Source organism: Malus domestica, chromosome 03 (genome assembly GCF_042453785.1).
Source record: "Malus domestica chromosome 03, GDT2T_hap1".
Taxonomy (NCBI): Eukaryota; Viridiplantae; Streptophyta; class Magnoliopsida; order Rosales; family Rosaceae; genus Malus; species Malus domestica.
In genome coordinates, this window is record NC_091663.1 from 8,785,815 (window position 1) to 8,802,251 (window position 16,437).

Here is a 16,437-nt window from a genome sequence, read left to right on the forward strand (position 1 = left end):
CGGATCTGATGGATCATTGATCTTAACCAAGAGCATTCACGACTTGCTTCATGTAAAGTAAGTATTTCTAAGTGATTTGAATATGTAGCAACTAATGTTTGGTTTGTTGAGCGCCATGAGATTGTTGTATCTCCATTAGTGAACACATATCCAGTTTGTGAGTGGACTTTATGCGGATCAGATAGAAAACTAGCATCTGCATATCCAACAAAGATCTAATCATTTGTGGATTTTTCTAAGTAGAAGAGACCCATGTCTATTGTCCCACGAAGGTATCACAAAACATCTTTGACTCCTTTCCAATGACGAACTGTTGGAGCAGAGCTATACCTTGCAAACAAGTTAACTGAAAAAGCTATATCTAGTCTAGTACATTGTGCTAAATACAATAAAGCACCTATTGCACTCAGATATGGTACTTCTAGACCAATGGCCATTTCATCATCTTCTTTTGGACGAAAATGATCTTTCTTAATGTCTAAAGAATGAACAACCATTGGCGTGCTAAGTGGATAAGCCTTGTCCATGCTAAATCGCTTTAGGATTTTTTCAATGTAAGCTGATTGGTGGACCAAAATTCTATTAGCACAATACTCGATCTGCTAAGACAATATTTTGTTTTTCCAAGGTCTTTCATTTCAAATTCGCTTTTTCAGATATTCAGCAGTTTTATTGAGCTCTTCAGGGGTTCAAACTAGGTTCATATCATCGACATATACTGCCACTATAGCAAATCCAGAATCGGATTTCTTAATGAACACACAAGGGCCAATGACATTGTTGGTATATCCTTCTTTAATCAAATACTCACTGAGATGATTATACCACATTCATCCATATTGTTTCAGCCCATACAAGGATCACCTTAATTTGATTGAGAGCATACATCGCGATTTGTTAGTTGTTTCAGGCAACTTAAGTCCTTCTGGGACCTTCATGTATATGTCAGTATCTAATTCTCCATCTAGATACGTAGTGGTGACATCCATACGTCGCATGTCAAGTTTTTTTTAAACTACTAAACTTATTAAGTAACGGAACGTAATTGCATCCATTACAGGAGAGTATGTCTCCTCATAATCAATTCCAGGTCTTTGTGAAAAGCCTTGTGCAACGAGTTTTGTTTTATATCTTACAATCTCATTTTTCTCATTCGCTTTCTTGTGAATACCCATTTGTAACCCACAAGTGTTACATCAGGCGGAGTTTGGACTACCGGCCCAAAAACACTTCGCCTTTCCAAGGAATTTAATTCTGCTTGAATTGCATCTTTCAACTTAGTCCAATCTTATCTCTGTTTACATTCATCAACAGGGCGAGGCTCAATATCATCACTTAATATGACTTTAGTGCCTACTGCGAATGCAAACATGTCGTCGATGATTATTTCATTTTGATCCCATAATTCATTAATACATGCATAATTTATGGAGATTTTTTTGCTTTCATGTACCTCTGTCTCTTCAGGTACATGTGTCTCATCAAGGATATTTTCCTTTTTTGAAAGTACAGAATCATGCATTGTGGATTTGTCATTCATTCTCTCTTCCTGAATGATTTCATTTGGATTCAGTTGTGCCCTCTTCTTTCTCTTTCTTCTCTTTCGAGGGGCTAATCTTTTGAACCTGGGGGTCTACCATCATTCGCAGCCACTTTATTTTGTCCAACAGGGACATCAATTCTTCCAGATGCATTTGCAGCTAGTATATGTGATTTTGTCACTTTCATAGCATCATTAAATGCATCTGGCATTTGATTAGCAATACTTTGAAGATGAAAGATCCTTTTCACTTCATTTTCACATTGAGTGCTAAGTGGATCAAAATGGGACAAGGTAGGTACAACCCATGACAGCTCTTGTCGTTCTTTTGGAACGGTCCCCCTAATGACAGGAAAACTGTCTCATCAAAGTGACAATCAGCAAAACGAGCTGTAAACATATCACCTATCAAGGATTCCAAATATCTAATGATAGACGGTGAATCAAAACCCACATAAATTCCTAATCTGCACTGAGGTTCCATTTTAGTGCGTTATGGTGGTGCAATAGGCACATAAACAGCACAACCAAAAACTCATAAATGTGAAATGTTTGGCTGATGCCTAAACACGAGTTGTACTGAGAAGTATTGGTGGTTGGCTATAGGTCTCAATTGAACCAATGATGCAGCATGTAAGATGGTATGTCCCCATGCAGAAACTGGCAATTTTGTTTTCATGAGCAAAGTGCGAGCTATTAATTGAAGTTGCTTGATAAATGCTTCTGCTAGATCATTTTGAGTATAGACATGAGGAAAGGGTGTTCAACATCAATGCTCAATATCATGCAGTAATCATCAAAGATTTGAGACATAAATCCACTAACATTATCAAGTCGCATTAACTTAATTGGGTAATCTAGGAACTGTGCTCGCAACTTAATTATCTAAGTAAGAAGTCTCGCAAAAGCTACATTCCGAGTAGACAAGAGACAAATATGTGACCATCGGTTAGATGTATCAACCAAAACCATAAAATATCGAAATGGTCCACAAGATTGTTGAATAGGCCCACAAATATCCCCTTGAATTCTTTGCAAAAATGATGGGGATTCAACATCAGCCTTTAGTTGTGATGGTCTAATTACCAACTTCCCTTGAGAACAAGCCTTGCAAAGGTTATCATTTGAGATAGCAATGTGTCTGCTCAATAATGGATGTCCATTAGAGTTGGTAATGATCCTACGCATCATGGTGGATCTTCAGTGACCCAGACGGTTATGCCAAAGCATGTAAACTTTTGAATCAATGAACTTCCGATTCATGACAGTATATGATTCAATTGTCTTTATGTATGTATAATACAATCCACTCGACAAACCACACAACTTCTCCAATATACGCTTTTGGGTATTATTGGAGGTAATGCATAGATACTCCACATTTTTTGCACTTGTCATTTCAATGTGGTATCCATTTAAACGTATATCTTTAAAACTCAACAAATTTCGAGTAGATTGAGTAGCATACAATGCATTTTGTATGGACAATAGTGTTCCATTTGGTAACATGGTCTAGGTTTTCCATGAGCATTCAATTATATTTGATTGACCTGATATTGTTGTTATCCTTACTTTAGTAAGCATCAAGTTTGAGAAATACTTTCGATCTTGAAGTATTGTATGCTTGGTTTCACTGTCTACAAGACAAATATCTCCGTCATTTCTCTTATTTTGAGAATAACCATAGTTTTTATCCATACTTTCTGAGTAAAGGGAATCACGGTTAAAATCAATTTATTCATAGTAAAAGGAAATTGAAATGCCACTTTTATTGAATTGAAATGCGAGTTTAAACTACAAGTTCAGAATAATAAAAGTACCTTAAACATTCCCACTTTTCACAATGAAGTCTAAGGCATCTAGGTGGGTTGTGTTCAACTGCCTTGATAGTCGAACATTGGATTAGGTATATCCATTGGTCTAGCCTAGTCGAGGAAATTGGTATTGACACTTTTCTTCTTAAGGGAGGCTTGATATAGATCTATCAGATGTTTCGGGGTACAATAGGTACGCGCCCAGTGCCTATTGCCACCACACCTATGGCAGGCTCCTTTAGAGTTTCTAGGAGCATTGTTCATATGAGCTTTGCCTTTGTGGAGATTTACATTTTTGAAGCTCGGGCCTGAATTATGCCTTGGAACCTGATTATGAAACTAGACACCATGATTCTTGCATTTCCCATTCCACCAACCTCGCTTATGGCCACATCCTCGTTTATGATTATTGCCACCAAAGGATGTGGCGTTCACTTCGAGGGAAGCAGCATTCACTTCTAGGAATGGTGCAGATCCAGTAGGTCGGGACTGATGATTTTTCATCAAGAGCTTATTGTTTTGTTCAGCTACCAGGAGCACAAATATCAGCTGGTTGTATTCAGTGAAGTTTTGCTCCCTATATTGCTTCTGCAGGAGTACATTGAAGGCATGAAAGGTGCTGAAAGTCTTTTCCAGCATATCTTCCTCAATGATGGTTTCCCCACAAAGCTTCATATGTGAGCTAATTCTGAACATCGCAGAATTGTACTCAGCCAAAACTTGAAATCCTGGATCCTTAAGTGAGTCTACTCATAAAGAGTCATTCGAAGAATCACCATTTTCTGGTGATTGTATATGTTTCTCAATGTCTTCTAGAGAGCTAATGGATCTTCAACCGTTAGGTACTCGCTCTTTAGTCCTTCATCAAGGTGGCGACGGATAAAGATCATGGCCTTCGTCCGATCTTGAGATGATGCACTGTTTTCTTCCCTAATGGTTTATCCAAGATTCCCTGCCTCCAAATGGATCTTAGTATCCACTACCCAAGTAAGGTAGTTCTTCCCAGTAATATCCAGGGCAACAAAATCAAATGTGGTAAGGGTATTTTCATCATTTTAACAGTGTTTTTTTAATAATTAACTTTTTGTACTTTTTTTTAATTAGTACTTCACAATAAACTCAATCAGTTGTTCATTCAATATTATTTTCTATATTTTTAAACACGTTCAAAACATCTTAAGAGGCGTATAATGTCGGTTATAAAAAAAGGTCTTTCCCACGCGGATAATAATGTGATTAAATTAGGTGTCAAATGATTTTTTTTTAACGAACGATATTAGGTACACTAAGGGACAGGATGTGGTCTTAGCCTCACAATGAGCTAATAATAATGTGATTCAATCAGTTGTTTATTAAATATTATTTCTTTATTCTTAATGTAAATTTTATAGAGACCGGTTTTATTATGTGGATTCAGCTGCTTGAATTAGTTTATGAGTGTTTCTTCTATTATAATATAATATTATTCATTTACTTCAAATATTTAACTTTTCTTTTGTCACTTTACGCATATAAATAAGAACAAAACTTTGAGTCCGCTAACCAAGTCTTTATCCCACTTGGTTGTTGTATTAAAATTATGTGCACCTTATGACAGAGTAGTTCCTCTCATACCTGGATATTTTTATTAGCCAAATTAAAATGAGCAAAAAGTAAACGCTTGAATTAGTCCATTTTGGTGGCATGCGGAATATAATCCCCCAAGTGAGCCAAGTTCTGGTTGGAGCTAAGAACGAATCTCTACGTACTTGATTTGTAATAAAATTTGTATAATAATTGCAAAACTTGCATAATTAATTCAGGAGTTGGGACGTATCCATCAGGAAGTCAATCGTACATGAAAATATACATATATGTATGTATAATAGGGTTTGTGTGTCTTTTTCTTACCATGGCCTTTCTGGGAAGAACAATACTCTTTTTCTTTAGTTCTTTATTTTGCAGTGTGTATTTTGATAACACACGAAGTACTCTATTTATAGAACCATATCCATGATATACAAATGAGGAAAATCATTGCTTCTTTTGAAAATATCACACCTCCACTATTAATTCACTATTCTATAGTCTTCTCATCTTTTGCCAAATGCATGTGGCATTCATCCCACTAATTTTACAACAAAAATGGCAATTTCCACGAGGTTATAATTAAAAAACAAAACATAAAATAAAATAAAGTAGAGCTAGTGGGTTTCTGCTCAATCTCCTGATTGATTAATTTAAAATGGCAATTTCCACGAGGTGATAATTAAAAAAAATATATAAAATAAAATAGAGCGTCAACTTAGTGGGGTTTTGCTCAATTTCTTGGAAGATTCGTTTGTTGCTAGAAGATTTCTGCAAGTTTTTTTTTCTACATTTTGAGTGTATTACTTTTGTTCATGTTTATCGGGAAGCCAACATTGTGGCTAATAGATAGTTTCGGTTGAGCATTTCATTTGTTCAGATTGTTTTGGCTTGATTTTATTGTAAGGAATGTCTTACACTTTGATAGACCAAAGGGCTTTACTCTTTAATTTACCTTTTACTTTTAAAAAAAACAAGGTAATTGGAGTAATGGTTCCTAAATTTTATTGTAATTGGAGTTTTGGTCCTTGAACAAAAAAATTCGTTAGTATTGATCCCTAATTACTCATTCTTACGTGGAATAATGGTCCTTTTGGTTGGCTAACTCTGTTAGAAATTTCATCCAAAATAAAGTTTTTAAGGGGACAAAAAAATGGATAAACCAAATGAATCTTGGTATGTGATATACAGATTCCAGGTCACATGTTTGGCAATAATACTTAGATGCCAATTCCATATCATCCTTTCCAGGTTTATTTGTCATCTCTTTGCAATTTTGCGTTCTCTGGTTAATTTGATATCCATGATATATATTTTTAAAATCTTATTATGGTTGTTGAATGTAATTGCAGCCAGATAATAACACGCATATGCCGAACCCATTGCCATGAGTGCTTGTGAAGAATCTCAGCCGTCAAGTTCTCAAGCTTTTCTTCAACAAAGTATCACTGGTTTTCCTTTGGCATTTCTAGACGCCCAAGTATCAAATGAGAACATTTAGTTATCTCAATGGGATACAGTTCATGCTTAAAGAGACGACTATTGTTTTGGTGCTGCTGCTATTGTAAACTCAGCTTGATTTTTTGCTTTTGGGAATGTAAACTCAGCCTGATTTTTTGTAGACCATAATTTGTACGTGTTGAATAGAATTGAGGCTCTCAACCATAATTTGTATATGAATAACCTAACAGATATTTCATTCTCCATGGCTGGACCGCAAGTAACCAAAATTCCAATCTATCCGCAACCATTTTCATCCGCAAACAATATGATCTTCATATCATGGACTTCGTAAATATCATATTGGCATCAACGATAAACATGCTAAGTGTCTCCTGAGCCCAAAGCCACTTATGTTCCCCATCGTGCAAATGAATTATCTTATATATATATATAGCCAACAATAAAGTGAATACTGTTTTTTTTGTGTCACAAACTTCAAAAAAAATAATTGGACAAAAATGGCCCTCAAACAAAAAATTTCATAAGCAATCCAAAATAATGCGTCAAATGTGGTAAGGGTATTGTCATCATTTTAACGGTGTTTTTTTAATAATTAACTTTTTTGTACTTTTTTTTTAATTAGTACTTCACAATAAACTCAATCAGTTGTTCATTCAATATTATTTTCTATATTTTTAAACACGTTCAAAACATCTTAAGAAACGTATAATATCGGTTATAAACAAGGTCTTTCCCACGCGGATAATAATGTGATTAAGTTAGTTAAATGATTTTTTTTTAACGAACGATATTATGTACACTAAGGGAGAGGAGGTGGGCTTAGCCTCACAATGAGCTAATAATAATGTGATTCAATCAGTTGTTTATTAAATATTATTTCTTTATTCTTAATGTAAATTTTATAGAGACCGATTTTATTATATGAATTCAGCTGCTTGAATTGGTTTATGAGGGTTTCTTCTAGCATAATCTAATATTATTTATTTACTTCAAATATTTGACTTTTCTTTTGTCACTTTACGCATATAAATAAGAACAAAACTTTGAGTCTGCTAACCAAGTCTTTATCCCACTTGGTTGTTGTATTAAAATTATGTGCACCTTATGACAGAGTAGTTCCTCTCATACCTGGATATTTTTAGGGTAAATTACATAGTAGCCCCTCAGGTTTGAGGTCTATTGTAATATTATACAACATCTTTAAAACTTTTCACTTTCATACCTCAAGTACTATTTTATTTCAATTTCATACAACCGTTACATTTTTCATCCATGAATCTGTTAAATGCTGACGTGGCTGCCACATATATGCATGTGGCTGCCAAATGTTTGCCACGTGGCAAATAAAATATTTTTTAATTTTTTTTAAAAAAACCTGAAATTGGAAGAAGAAGAAAAAAAAAAGGGACCAAACCCCTGCAACCCAGAAGAAGGAGGAAGAAGAAGAAGAGAAGAAGAAAGAGGAGGAGGAGGAAGAAGAAGAAGAAAAAAAAAAAAAAAGGACCGAACCCCTTGCAACCCAGAAGAAGGAGGAAGAAGAAGGAGGAAGAAGAAGGAGAGAAGAAGAAGGAGGAGGAAGAAGAAAAAAAAAACAAAAAAAAAAGAAAGGGACCGAATCCAGAAGAAGAAGGAGGAAGAAGAAGAAAAGAAGAAGAAAGAGGAGGAGGAGGAAGAAGAAGAAGAAAAAAAAAAGGACCGAACCCCCTGCAACCCAGAAGAAGAAGGAGGAAGAAAAAGGAGGAAGAAGAAGAAGAGAAGAAGAAAGAGGAGGAGGAAGAAGAAGAAGACAAAAAAAATAAAAGAAAGGACCAAACCAAAAGGACGAAGAAGAAGAAGAAAAGAAAAAAAAAAGGATCGAACCCCCTACAACCCAGAAGAAGGAGGAGGAAGAAGAAGAAGAGAAAAAGAAGGAGGAGGAAGAGGAAGAAAAAGAAGAAGAAAAAAGAAAAAAAAAGAAAGGGATCGAACCCAGAAGAAGAAGGAGGAAGAAGAAGAAGAGAAGAAGAAAGAGGAGGAGGAAGAAGAAGAAGAAGAAAAAAAAAAAGGATGATCGAACCCCTTGCAACTCAGAAGAAGAAGAAAAAAGGGACCAAACCCAGAAGAAGAAGAAGAAAAAAAAGGATGATTGAACCCCTTGCAACCCAGAAGAAGAAGAAGAAAAAGAAGAAGAAGAAAAAAGGGACCGAACCCGAAGAAGAAAAAAGGGACCGAACCCAAAAGAAGAAGAAGAAAGAGAAGAAAAAGAAGAAGAAGAAAAAAAAAAAGATATGTGGCAGACAGGTTTTTTTAAAACAAATTAAAAAATATTTTATTTGCCACGTGGCAGACATTTGGCAACCACGTGGCATATATGTGGCAGCCACATCAGCATTTAACAAAGGAAACTTTAACGAAAAGCACCTGGTACTGTTCACTTTAACGAAAAACCATATTTTTACACTAAAAAGTCAATCCTGGTACTATTCACTTTACCCTTTATTTTGTCCTTATCATTAAAACTCAAAGTTTTCAAGCCATTTTCATTAGTTTTCCTTTTAACAAATCCATGGATGGAAAATGTAACGGTTGTATGAAATTGAAATAAAATAGTACTTGAGGTATGAAAGTGAAATGTTTTTAAGATGTTGTATAAGATTGCAATAGACCTCGAACATGAGAGACTACTATGTAATTTACCCATATTTTTATTAGCCAAATTAAAATGAGCAAAAAGTAAACGCTTGAATTAGTCCATTTTGGTGGCATGCGGAATATAATCCAGGCGAGCCAAGTTCTGGTTGGAGCTAAGAACGAATATCTACGTACTGGATTTGTAATAAAATTTGTATAATAATTGCAAAACTTGCATAATTAATTTAGGAGTTGGTACGTATCCATCAGGAAGTCAATCGTACTTGAAAATATACATATAATAGGGTTTGTGTGTCTTTTTCTTACCATGGCCTTTCTGGGAAGAACAATATAGTCTGGTAGCTCAGACCCAAAGCCAAAGCCATGGGGGAAGGACAGGGGAATGAAAGAAGATAAATGCTAAAGAGACTCTTTTAACAGTGGGACGCTTTATAGACTTTACACAGTCTCATATTTTTTGCACAATGTTTTATAATGTTGACATGAAAGTTGACATTAAATTATGAAGTGGCAAAGAGTTCATAAAGAGATTTTGAAAAAGTCTTCTTAGCACTTTTCACAAAAGAAATATGATCGAATGAAACCTATTGGTTTTGTTTTTTGTGGGAAATAAAAGTAAAAGTTATGAGAGCTTTGATATTATATGTTTTTCAAATTTCCAGAAATAAGGATGAACCCTAGAGGAGAGGAGAGGAGAGGAGAGGGGATTAAGTAATCAGATCTAACTTTTGTCACATTTCTTTGATCAAATCCAAATTTTGATGTGTATTTATGTTTGCAACGTTTTATATATACAATAATGTTAAAATTATTTGATGCATTATTTTGGGATGAACATTGTTAAAATGACGAAAATACTCCTGTATTATTTGATGCATTATTTTTTGTCACAAGCTTTAACAAAAATGTCCCTCATACAAAAAACATCCCAACCCAAAATAATGCATCAAATGTGGCAAGGGTATTTTAGTTATTTTAACAATGTTTTTTATATAATTAATTTTTTTGTACTGATTTTTTATTTATTTATAAATTAGTACCTCACAATAAGCTAGCAATAATGTGATTCAATCAGCAGTTCATAAAATATTATTTCCTCTATTTTTAAACACGTTCAAAACATCTTAAGAGGCGTGTAATGCCGGTTACAAAAAAAGGTATTTCGCACGCGGATAATAATATGATTAAATTAATTATCAAATGATTGTTTTTTTTTTTTTAATAAACGATTATCTACACTAGGGCTAACTCCAACCCATGGCATAAAACCAGTAATTCCCCTTCTATCCCCTCCCCCCCCCCCCCCCCCCAAAAAAAATCCATTCCAACCCAAGTTCTAATTTGGACCTAAAATCTAAAACCTAAAAAAAAGCCAGATTTAGGCTAGGATTAGTGGTGGATCCCCCATCAACAGGGTGTGCCTCCCACTTGTCTGCCAATAACATTGAGCCCAACGGCTCTTTTGGTTGATCAATGGCCCACATTCAAATGAGATGTTGGTTATCCAACGGTTCACATTTAATTTAGTTAATATTTTTTTTATATTTATAAATTTATTGAATCCAACGACTGAGATCAAATATCATCAAATTTGACGGTAAAAAAAAGATCTAACAGTCTAAATTTAAATTAAACAGTTAAAATAATAATAAAAAAATATTTAACTCAAAATTCACCCAAAAACTCTATAAATACCTATATATTTATTGAAATATCCACACAAGACTCACTTTTCTCCTACAATTCTTCCAATTTTTCTTTCTACCATCTTCCCAAACCATGTATTTGCTCATTTGTCTTGTGTTTATACATTTCTATCATATGTTTCATATTCTTCTATAGTGTTTCATGAGTTTCATGTGTCGGTTTAGTGAGTTTTCAATGTTTATTGGAATTTAAATATTTTTAGGTTAAAATTTTCATAAAATTAATTTAGGATAGTCTACATAATTTTTTTAAGGTTAATTTAAAAAAAATAGCCTAAATTCATTCTTTAATAATCTGGGGCTAAAATTTTAGGCCAAAAGAGTTGGAGCAGAAAAGTTGTTTATGGGTTAAAGCCTAAAGGCCTGTTTGGTATCCTATTTGAAATTTTTTATAATTTCTCAAAACATTTCTTAATAACATTTCTTGAAAACAATTTTCTTTAATACTCAAAAACTTGATTAGTTTGCAATTTAAATTTTTTAAATCTTACGACTTAAACTAGATAAAGAGATCTAAAAAGAGGGGGTCGCAGTAGAGAGAGAAAGAGGAGAGAGGAGGAAAGAAAGCAAGAGATGATTGAAGGAAATAGAAAGAAGAGAGAGGATGAGACGAGATAAAGAGGAAGATAAGTGAGAGAAATAACCAAGAGAATAAACAGAGCGGATTGGAGGAGAAACGAAAAAGGTAAAAAAATAAAAAAATAAAAAAAAAGGAGAGAGAGAAGAAACGAGAGGAGAGATTTGGAGTGAGAAGGGATGAGGGAGAGAAAAGAAATGAGTGAGTTTAAGTTTAAAATCTCTAAAAATTCACTTTTTATGTTTTTAGATAATAGATTTTATTTTTTAGTTAGTCTTGAATTCAGTTTTTGAAAATAACCCTATCAAACAAGTTTTTAAGGCTAAAACATAAAAATTGTTTTGAGTTTAAATTTTGGATTCAAGTACCCAACAGACCCTAAATTTTATGGGTTAAAAATTTTAGGTTTTAGGCCAAAGGTTAGAGATGGTCTAAGGGGACGGGGTGGGCTTAACCTCACAATGAACTAGTAATAATGTGATTCAATCAATTTTTTATCAAATATTATTTTCTCTATTCTTAATGTAAATTCTATAGAGATCGATTTTATTATGTCGATTCAGTTGCTTTAATTGGTTTTTGAGGGGTTTCTTCTAGCATGATTTAAGATTATTCATTTACTTCAAATATTTGACTTTCCTTTTGTCAATTTATGCATATAAATACATTTAAAACATGTAAGCCGCGCGTAGTACGTCGTGATACAAAAAATGCTTTATGCACGCACGTGAGCGCATGCATGAAAGCTAGTAACATAGGATAAGGATCCCCGCCGGATCCTCTTTGTTGGGTTCCTGAGGATCAATCAATCATATCCGTTCATCTTACATCGTGGGTCAGAAATTATTTAAAATTGAATATAAAAAGTACTTAACGAAAACTAACTGCACAATGTACGATAAACTGACATTATTGCTTGATCTCCAAGATCCCCATAAAGAGGATACAATGAGGATCCTGATCCAGTAACATACTATGTTAACAATATTGTTAAACACACAAAACATGTACCTTCACATAAGCGTCCAAGACAAGACATTTTCTTCTGGCAATTATTGTTTGTTGAATTTCATCCCCTGCAAAGGGAGAAAAACGTGTATGGGGCTTGGCTTGCCACTAGCCTTCGCAGAGTGGCAATACAATCCACTTAAAACTCGTCACGTGGCAAGTCTTAAATATAATCTTTTATCATTCTTTTATATTTAAAATTTTTATAATTATTTTTTTAACTAATTAATATATTATATATATTAATGTTATGTTTCCTTTTTTATTTCTTTCCCCATATTTTTTTTCTTCCCAAATCCCCCCACACTTTGTTTTGCCGTAGGTCTTAGGACTCCCTCCCCTTTCTTTCTTTCCCAGTTTTGTTTCTTTCTTTCTTTCTTTAAAAAAAAAAAAAAAAAAAGTTATGCACCCACTCCAATTTTATCATGGAAAGCAACCAAGAATCTGTAAGTTTCTTTTCTTTCTTTATACAATATTTGCTTTGATCATGTGACATTAATAACCCACATATATAGCTATATTAGGGTTATTTTCTTTTCTTTTAATTGGGGGTTTTTGGGTGAGGGTGAGGGTTTTTGGTTTTTTATATTTATAATATGATCAGAGTTTTTTAACAGCTAATGTTTTGATCAGAGTTTTATTGTATAAAGAAAGAAAAGAAACTTACAGATTCTTGGTTGCTTTCCATGATAAAAATGGAGTGGGTGCATAACTTTTTTTTTATTTTATTTTTTTAAAGAAAGAAAGAAACAAAACTGGGAATGAAAGAAAGGGGAGGGAGTCCTAAGACCTAGGGCAAAACAACAAGTGTGGGGGGATTTGGGAAGAAAAAAAATAGGGGGAAAGAAATAAAAAAGGAAACATAACATTAATATATATAATATATTAATTAGTTAAAAAAATAATTTTAAATATTTTAAATATAAAATAATGATAAAAGATTATATTTAAGACTTGCCACGTAGCGAGTTTTAAGTGGATTGTAATGCTACTCAGCGAAGTCCAATGGCAAGCCAAGCCTCATACAAGTTTTTCTCCTGCAAAGGAGATGGATTGTCTGCCTTCCCATTTCCATACTATTTCCATCCCCTCATGTTTGTGTGGTCACGGTTAAGCCACGTCAACATTTTATTTTCTTATTTTATAAAAATAATAATACAAAAAGCAATAAGAATATAAAATGTTGACGTGGCTTAACCATGATCACACAAAACAGGAGGGGATGGAAAAAGTATGGAAATTGGAGGGTAGACAATCCATCTCCCCCTGCAAAACAGTTGGTATCAAGAAAACTAGCGACACCCTTAAACTCTTCAATCAAGATGAGAAGCTAATTATTTAGAACATGTTTGAATGTAAAACCAGTATTATTCTCGCAATGCACCTGCACTCGCATGAGTGTAATAAAAGAAGCAGGGCCAGGGTCACCTTCAACATTTATTCCCAGATCAGCATCCTTGGCATCCACAGAGTGACCTGAAGAACACTACCTCAATATTTTTATTGGGCAAGTCGCCTTCAATATTCAAGACTCAGCTCAAATACCATGCTACTCGAGCAAATTTCTCTATCAGATGATGGATTAAACTACATAACATATACAATGCATTAATGGAATGAAAGGTGAAATATTTTCAAAATTAACTGTAATCATTTGAAGGATCTGTTTCGACATTCCAAGATAGAAATTAATTTCATTATGATCTTTTTATCAATGGCAACAAAGCACGATCTACTTTATCTTTGGATAACAAATCAATTATCAATTCCGCAATTGATGCGTTTGCAGAAAAACCCTTCTCCAACATTTTTTGAATAAGTCCGCTTCTGATGTCTCATTGTTATTGAAAAAACCTCGGATGATTATGTTATACGTCTGAAGAACAGCCTTTCTCTTCCGTCTTTAAATAACTTTACTGCTTCGCTCATTAGCCCTCCGTTACAAAATTCACCAATCATTATGTTATGCGTCCTGGTATTAGGTTGAAGACCTCTTGATGATAAACGGTGAATAAGAATAGAGTAAATCACAATATTTGGATCCAACTTCTCACTTTCCAATTTCCATATCTTTTAACAATTTTATTGCTTCGGGAAATTGTTGGTTTTTACACAGGCCATCCAATAAAACAGCATAGATTTGAACATTCGAAAATTGGCTGCAAGCTTGCACCTGAGCGAACAACTTTTGTGCATCTTCTGTTCTCCCTACTTTGCAAAAACCATCCATGAGAGTGGTGTAAGTAACGATATTAGGAACAAGACTGCTACTAGACATTTCCTCAAGAAGCATCAGTGCCTCATCTATTCTTCTAAGCTTACAATAGCCATTTATCAATCTGCTATAACTATAAGCATGAACAATGGATCCCTTGCTGAGCATTTGTTCCAAAAACTTTTCCGCCACGTTCCATTTCCCCTTGCAAGCAATAACCATCCATAAGTATAAGAACTGTGTCAAGTTCAATATCTCTTTTAAGTCATCATTTCGATCAAGCTTTTCGCAACCCTCTTTACAACAGATGTCTGCCAAGACATTGAAGATGTGCAGATTCGGAAAGTTACTTTTGCTCACCATTTCATCAAACAATCTCGTAGTTCGACCACCTTAATTTGCATACTCCATGAATCAAAGAAGTATATGTAATGACGTCAGGGTCAATACCTTTACTCATTATTTCAAAGAAAAGGTTCAATGACACGTCCCAATTCTGATATTCTCTGAATACTCGGATAGGCACGTGCTGGCCGACACCTGAGGGTGACGAAAGTCATTTATTGATTACAAGAGTAATGATTAGGAGCAAATATTCATGAATAAACATTAGAATCTATAAGTAATAAACAAAGTTTAAGGAAGTGTCTAGAGTGCACAGAACACAATCTAAATCAAAAGTCACAAAAAGGAAAGATCATTACAAGATATCACACAAGTGAGTGGTAGATTGCTACTGGTAGGGGAATGCCTCGTACGTCGTGTCGTAGTCCTTGTTTCTAAGACCTGAATGGGGGCGCAAAACAAAGATGAGTGGACCAAGTTCATAAATATAATAATAATAATAAAACAGTTATCAATGTATTAACCCCCACAATTTATATATAATGAAAACTACTAGCATAATAAGTGATGGATTTAATAAAAATCCTAGCATGCCAAAAATATCTCAAAAGTCATATCGTGGAATAACATCGCAGAAATCAAAATAATAAACGTCTCACAGATCGTCTCGTAAACGCGGTGTGCTGCTAGAAGGATCACTGAACAAATATATCTCCTAGCCCTATGCCAGCACTGTGGTCTCTGTGCCCGTAGTCAGAGATTACCAACTCCCGGCCCAATGCCTGCTCCGTGTCCCTCAGCTCGTAGCTAGGGATTATTTCTCCCGGCCTATCTGCCAACACCAGATCCTCACCCCAGGCAGCATAGTGTCCACTATATACGCACAAATAGTTACGCCTCTCATAAATAACCACTTCATAGTATAAAGTCATCCATCGTCTATACTATAAATAGAGGTTTCTAAAACATGTTCTAGCATCCTATTGTCATCCATCAGATAATCTACCAGTTCATGGTTTTTATAGAAAATAATATATTTTAAAATATAGCTCAATATAGGTTAACAAATAAATTCCTCACCAAAAACAAGACGATAAACCACATATTTCATAAACATGCTTAACATAAAATCAAATTATAAACTCGTAAGGCATGCATTTCATTTATGCAATTAAACTAGGAATTTATGCAAATTTTAGAAAGGGTCCACTCACAGATACTCCTTAGCAGTAGAGTTGTGCGGATAAGGATTAAGAATTTCCTCACTAGCAACTTCACATAAGCACAAAAATGTAATAAATAAATAAAGGATTTTCTAAAGGATTTTGGCTTGAACTAAATAAAATAAGGGATTTGGGTTGAATGGGTTAAGGTCTAATGGGTTTTAAAATCCTAAGGTTTTTGGGTTAAAATGGTTTTAGAGTGAAGAAGAGTGGTTTGGGCTTAACCCAAACCCACACTCACACACACACGCTAGCCCACATACACACACACTGCACATCACATACATACACACCAACACGTGCATAACACACGCAAACACACCACACATGCATGGACACACACACACA

The 16,437-nt window shown here is 34.5% G+C and overlaps 1 protein-coding gene across 1 annotated transcript; it reads right to left on the reverse strand.

Annotated features, from left to right (window-relative positions):
• Positions 1–14,356: 14,356 nt before the first annotated feature.
• LOC103418834 (pentatricopeptide repeat-containing protein At5g16640, mitochondrial-like) lies at positions 14,357–14,884 on the reverse strand. Its single transcript, XM_008356943.3, has one exon. It carries the CDS (start codon positions 14,882–14,884, stop codon positions 14,357–14,359), a length of 528 nt encoding a protein of 175 aa, XP_008355165.3.
• Between the last annotated feature and the right edge of the window lie 1,553 nt (positions 14,885–16,437).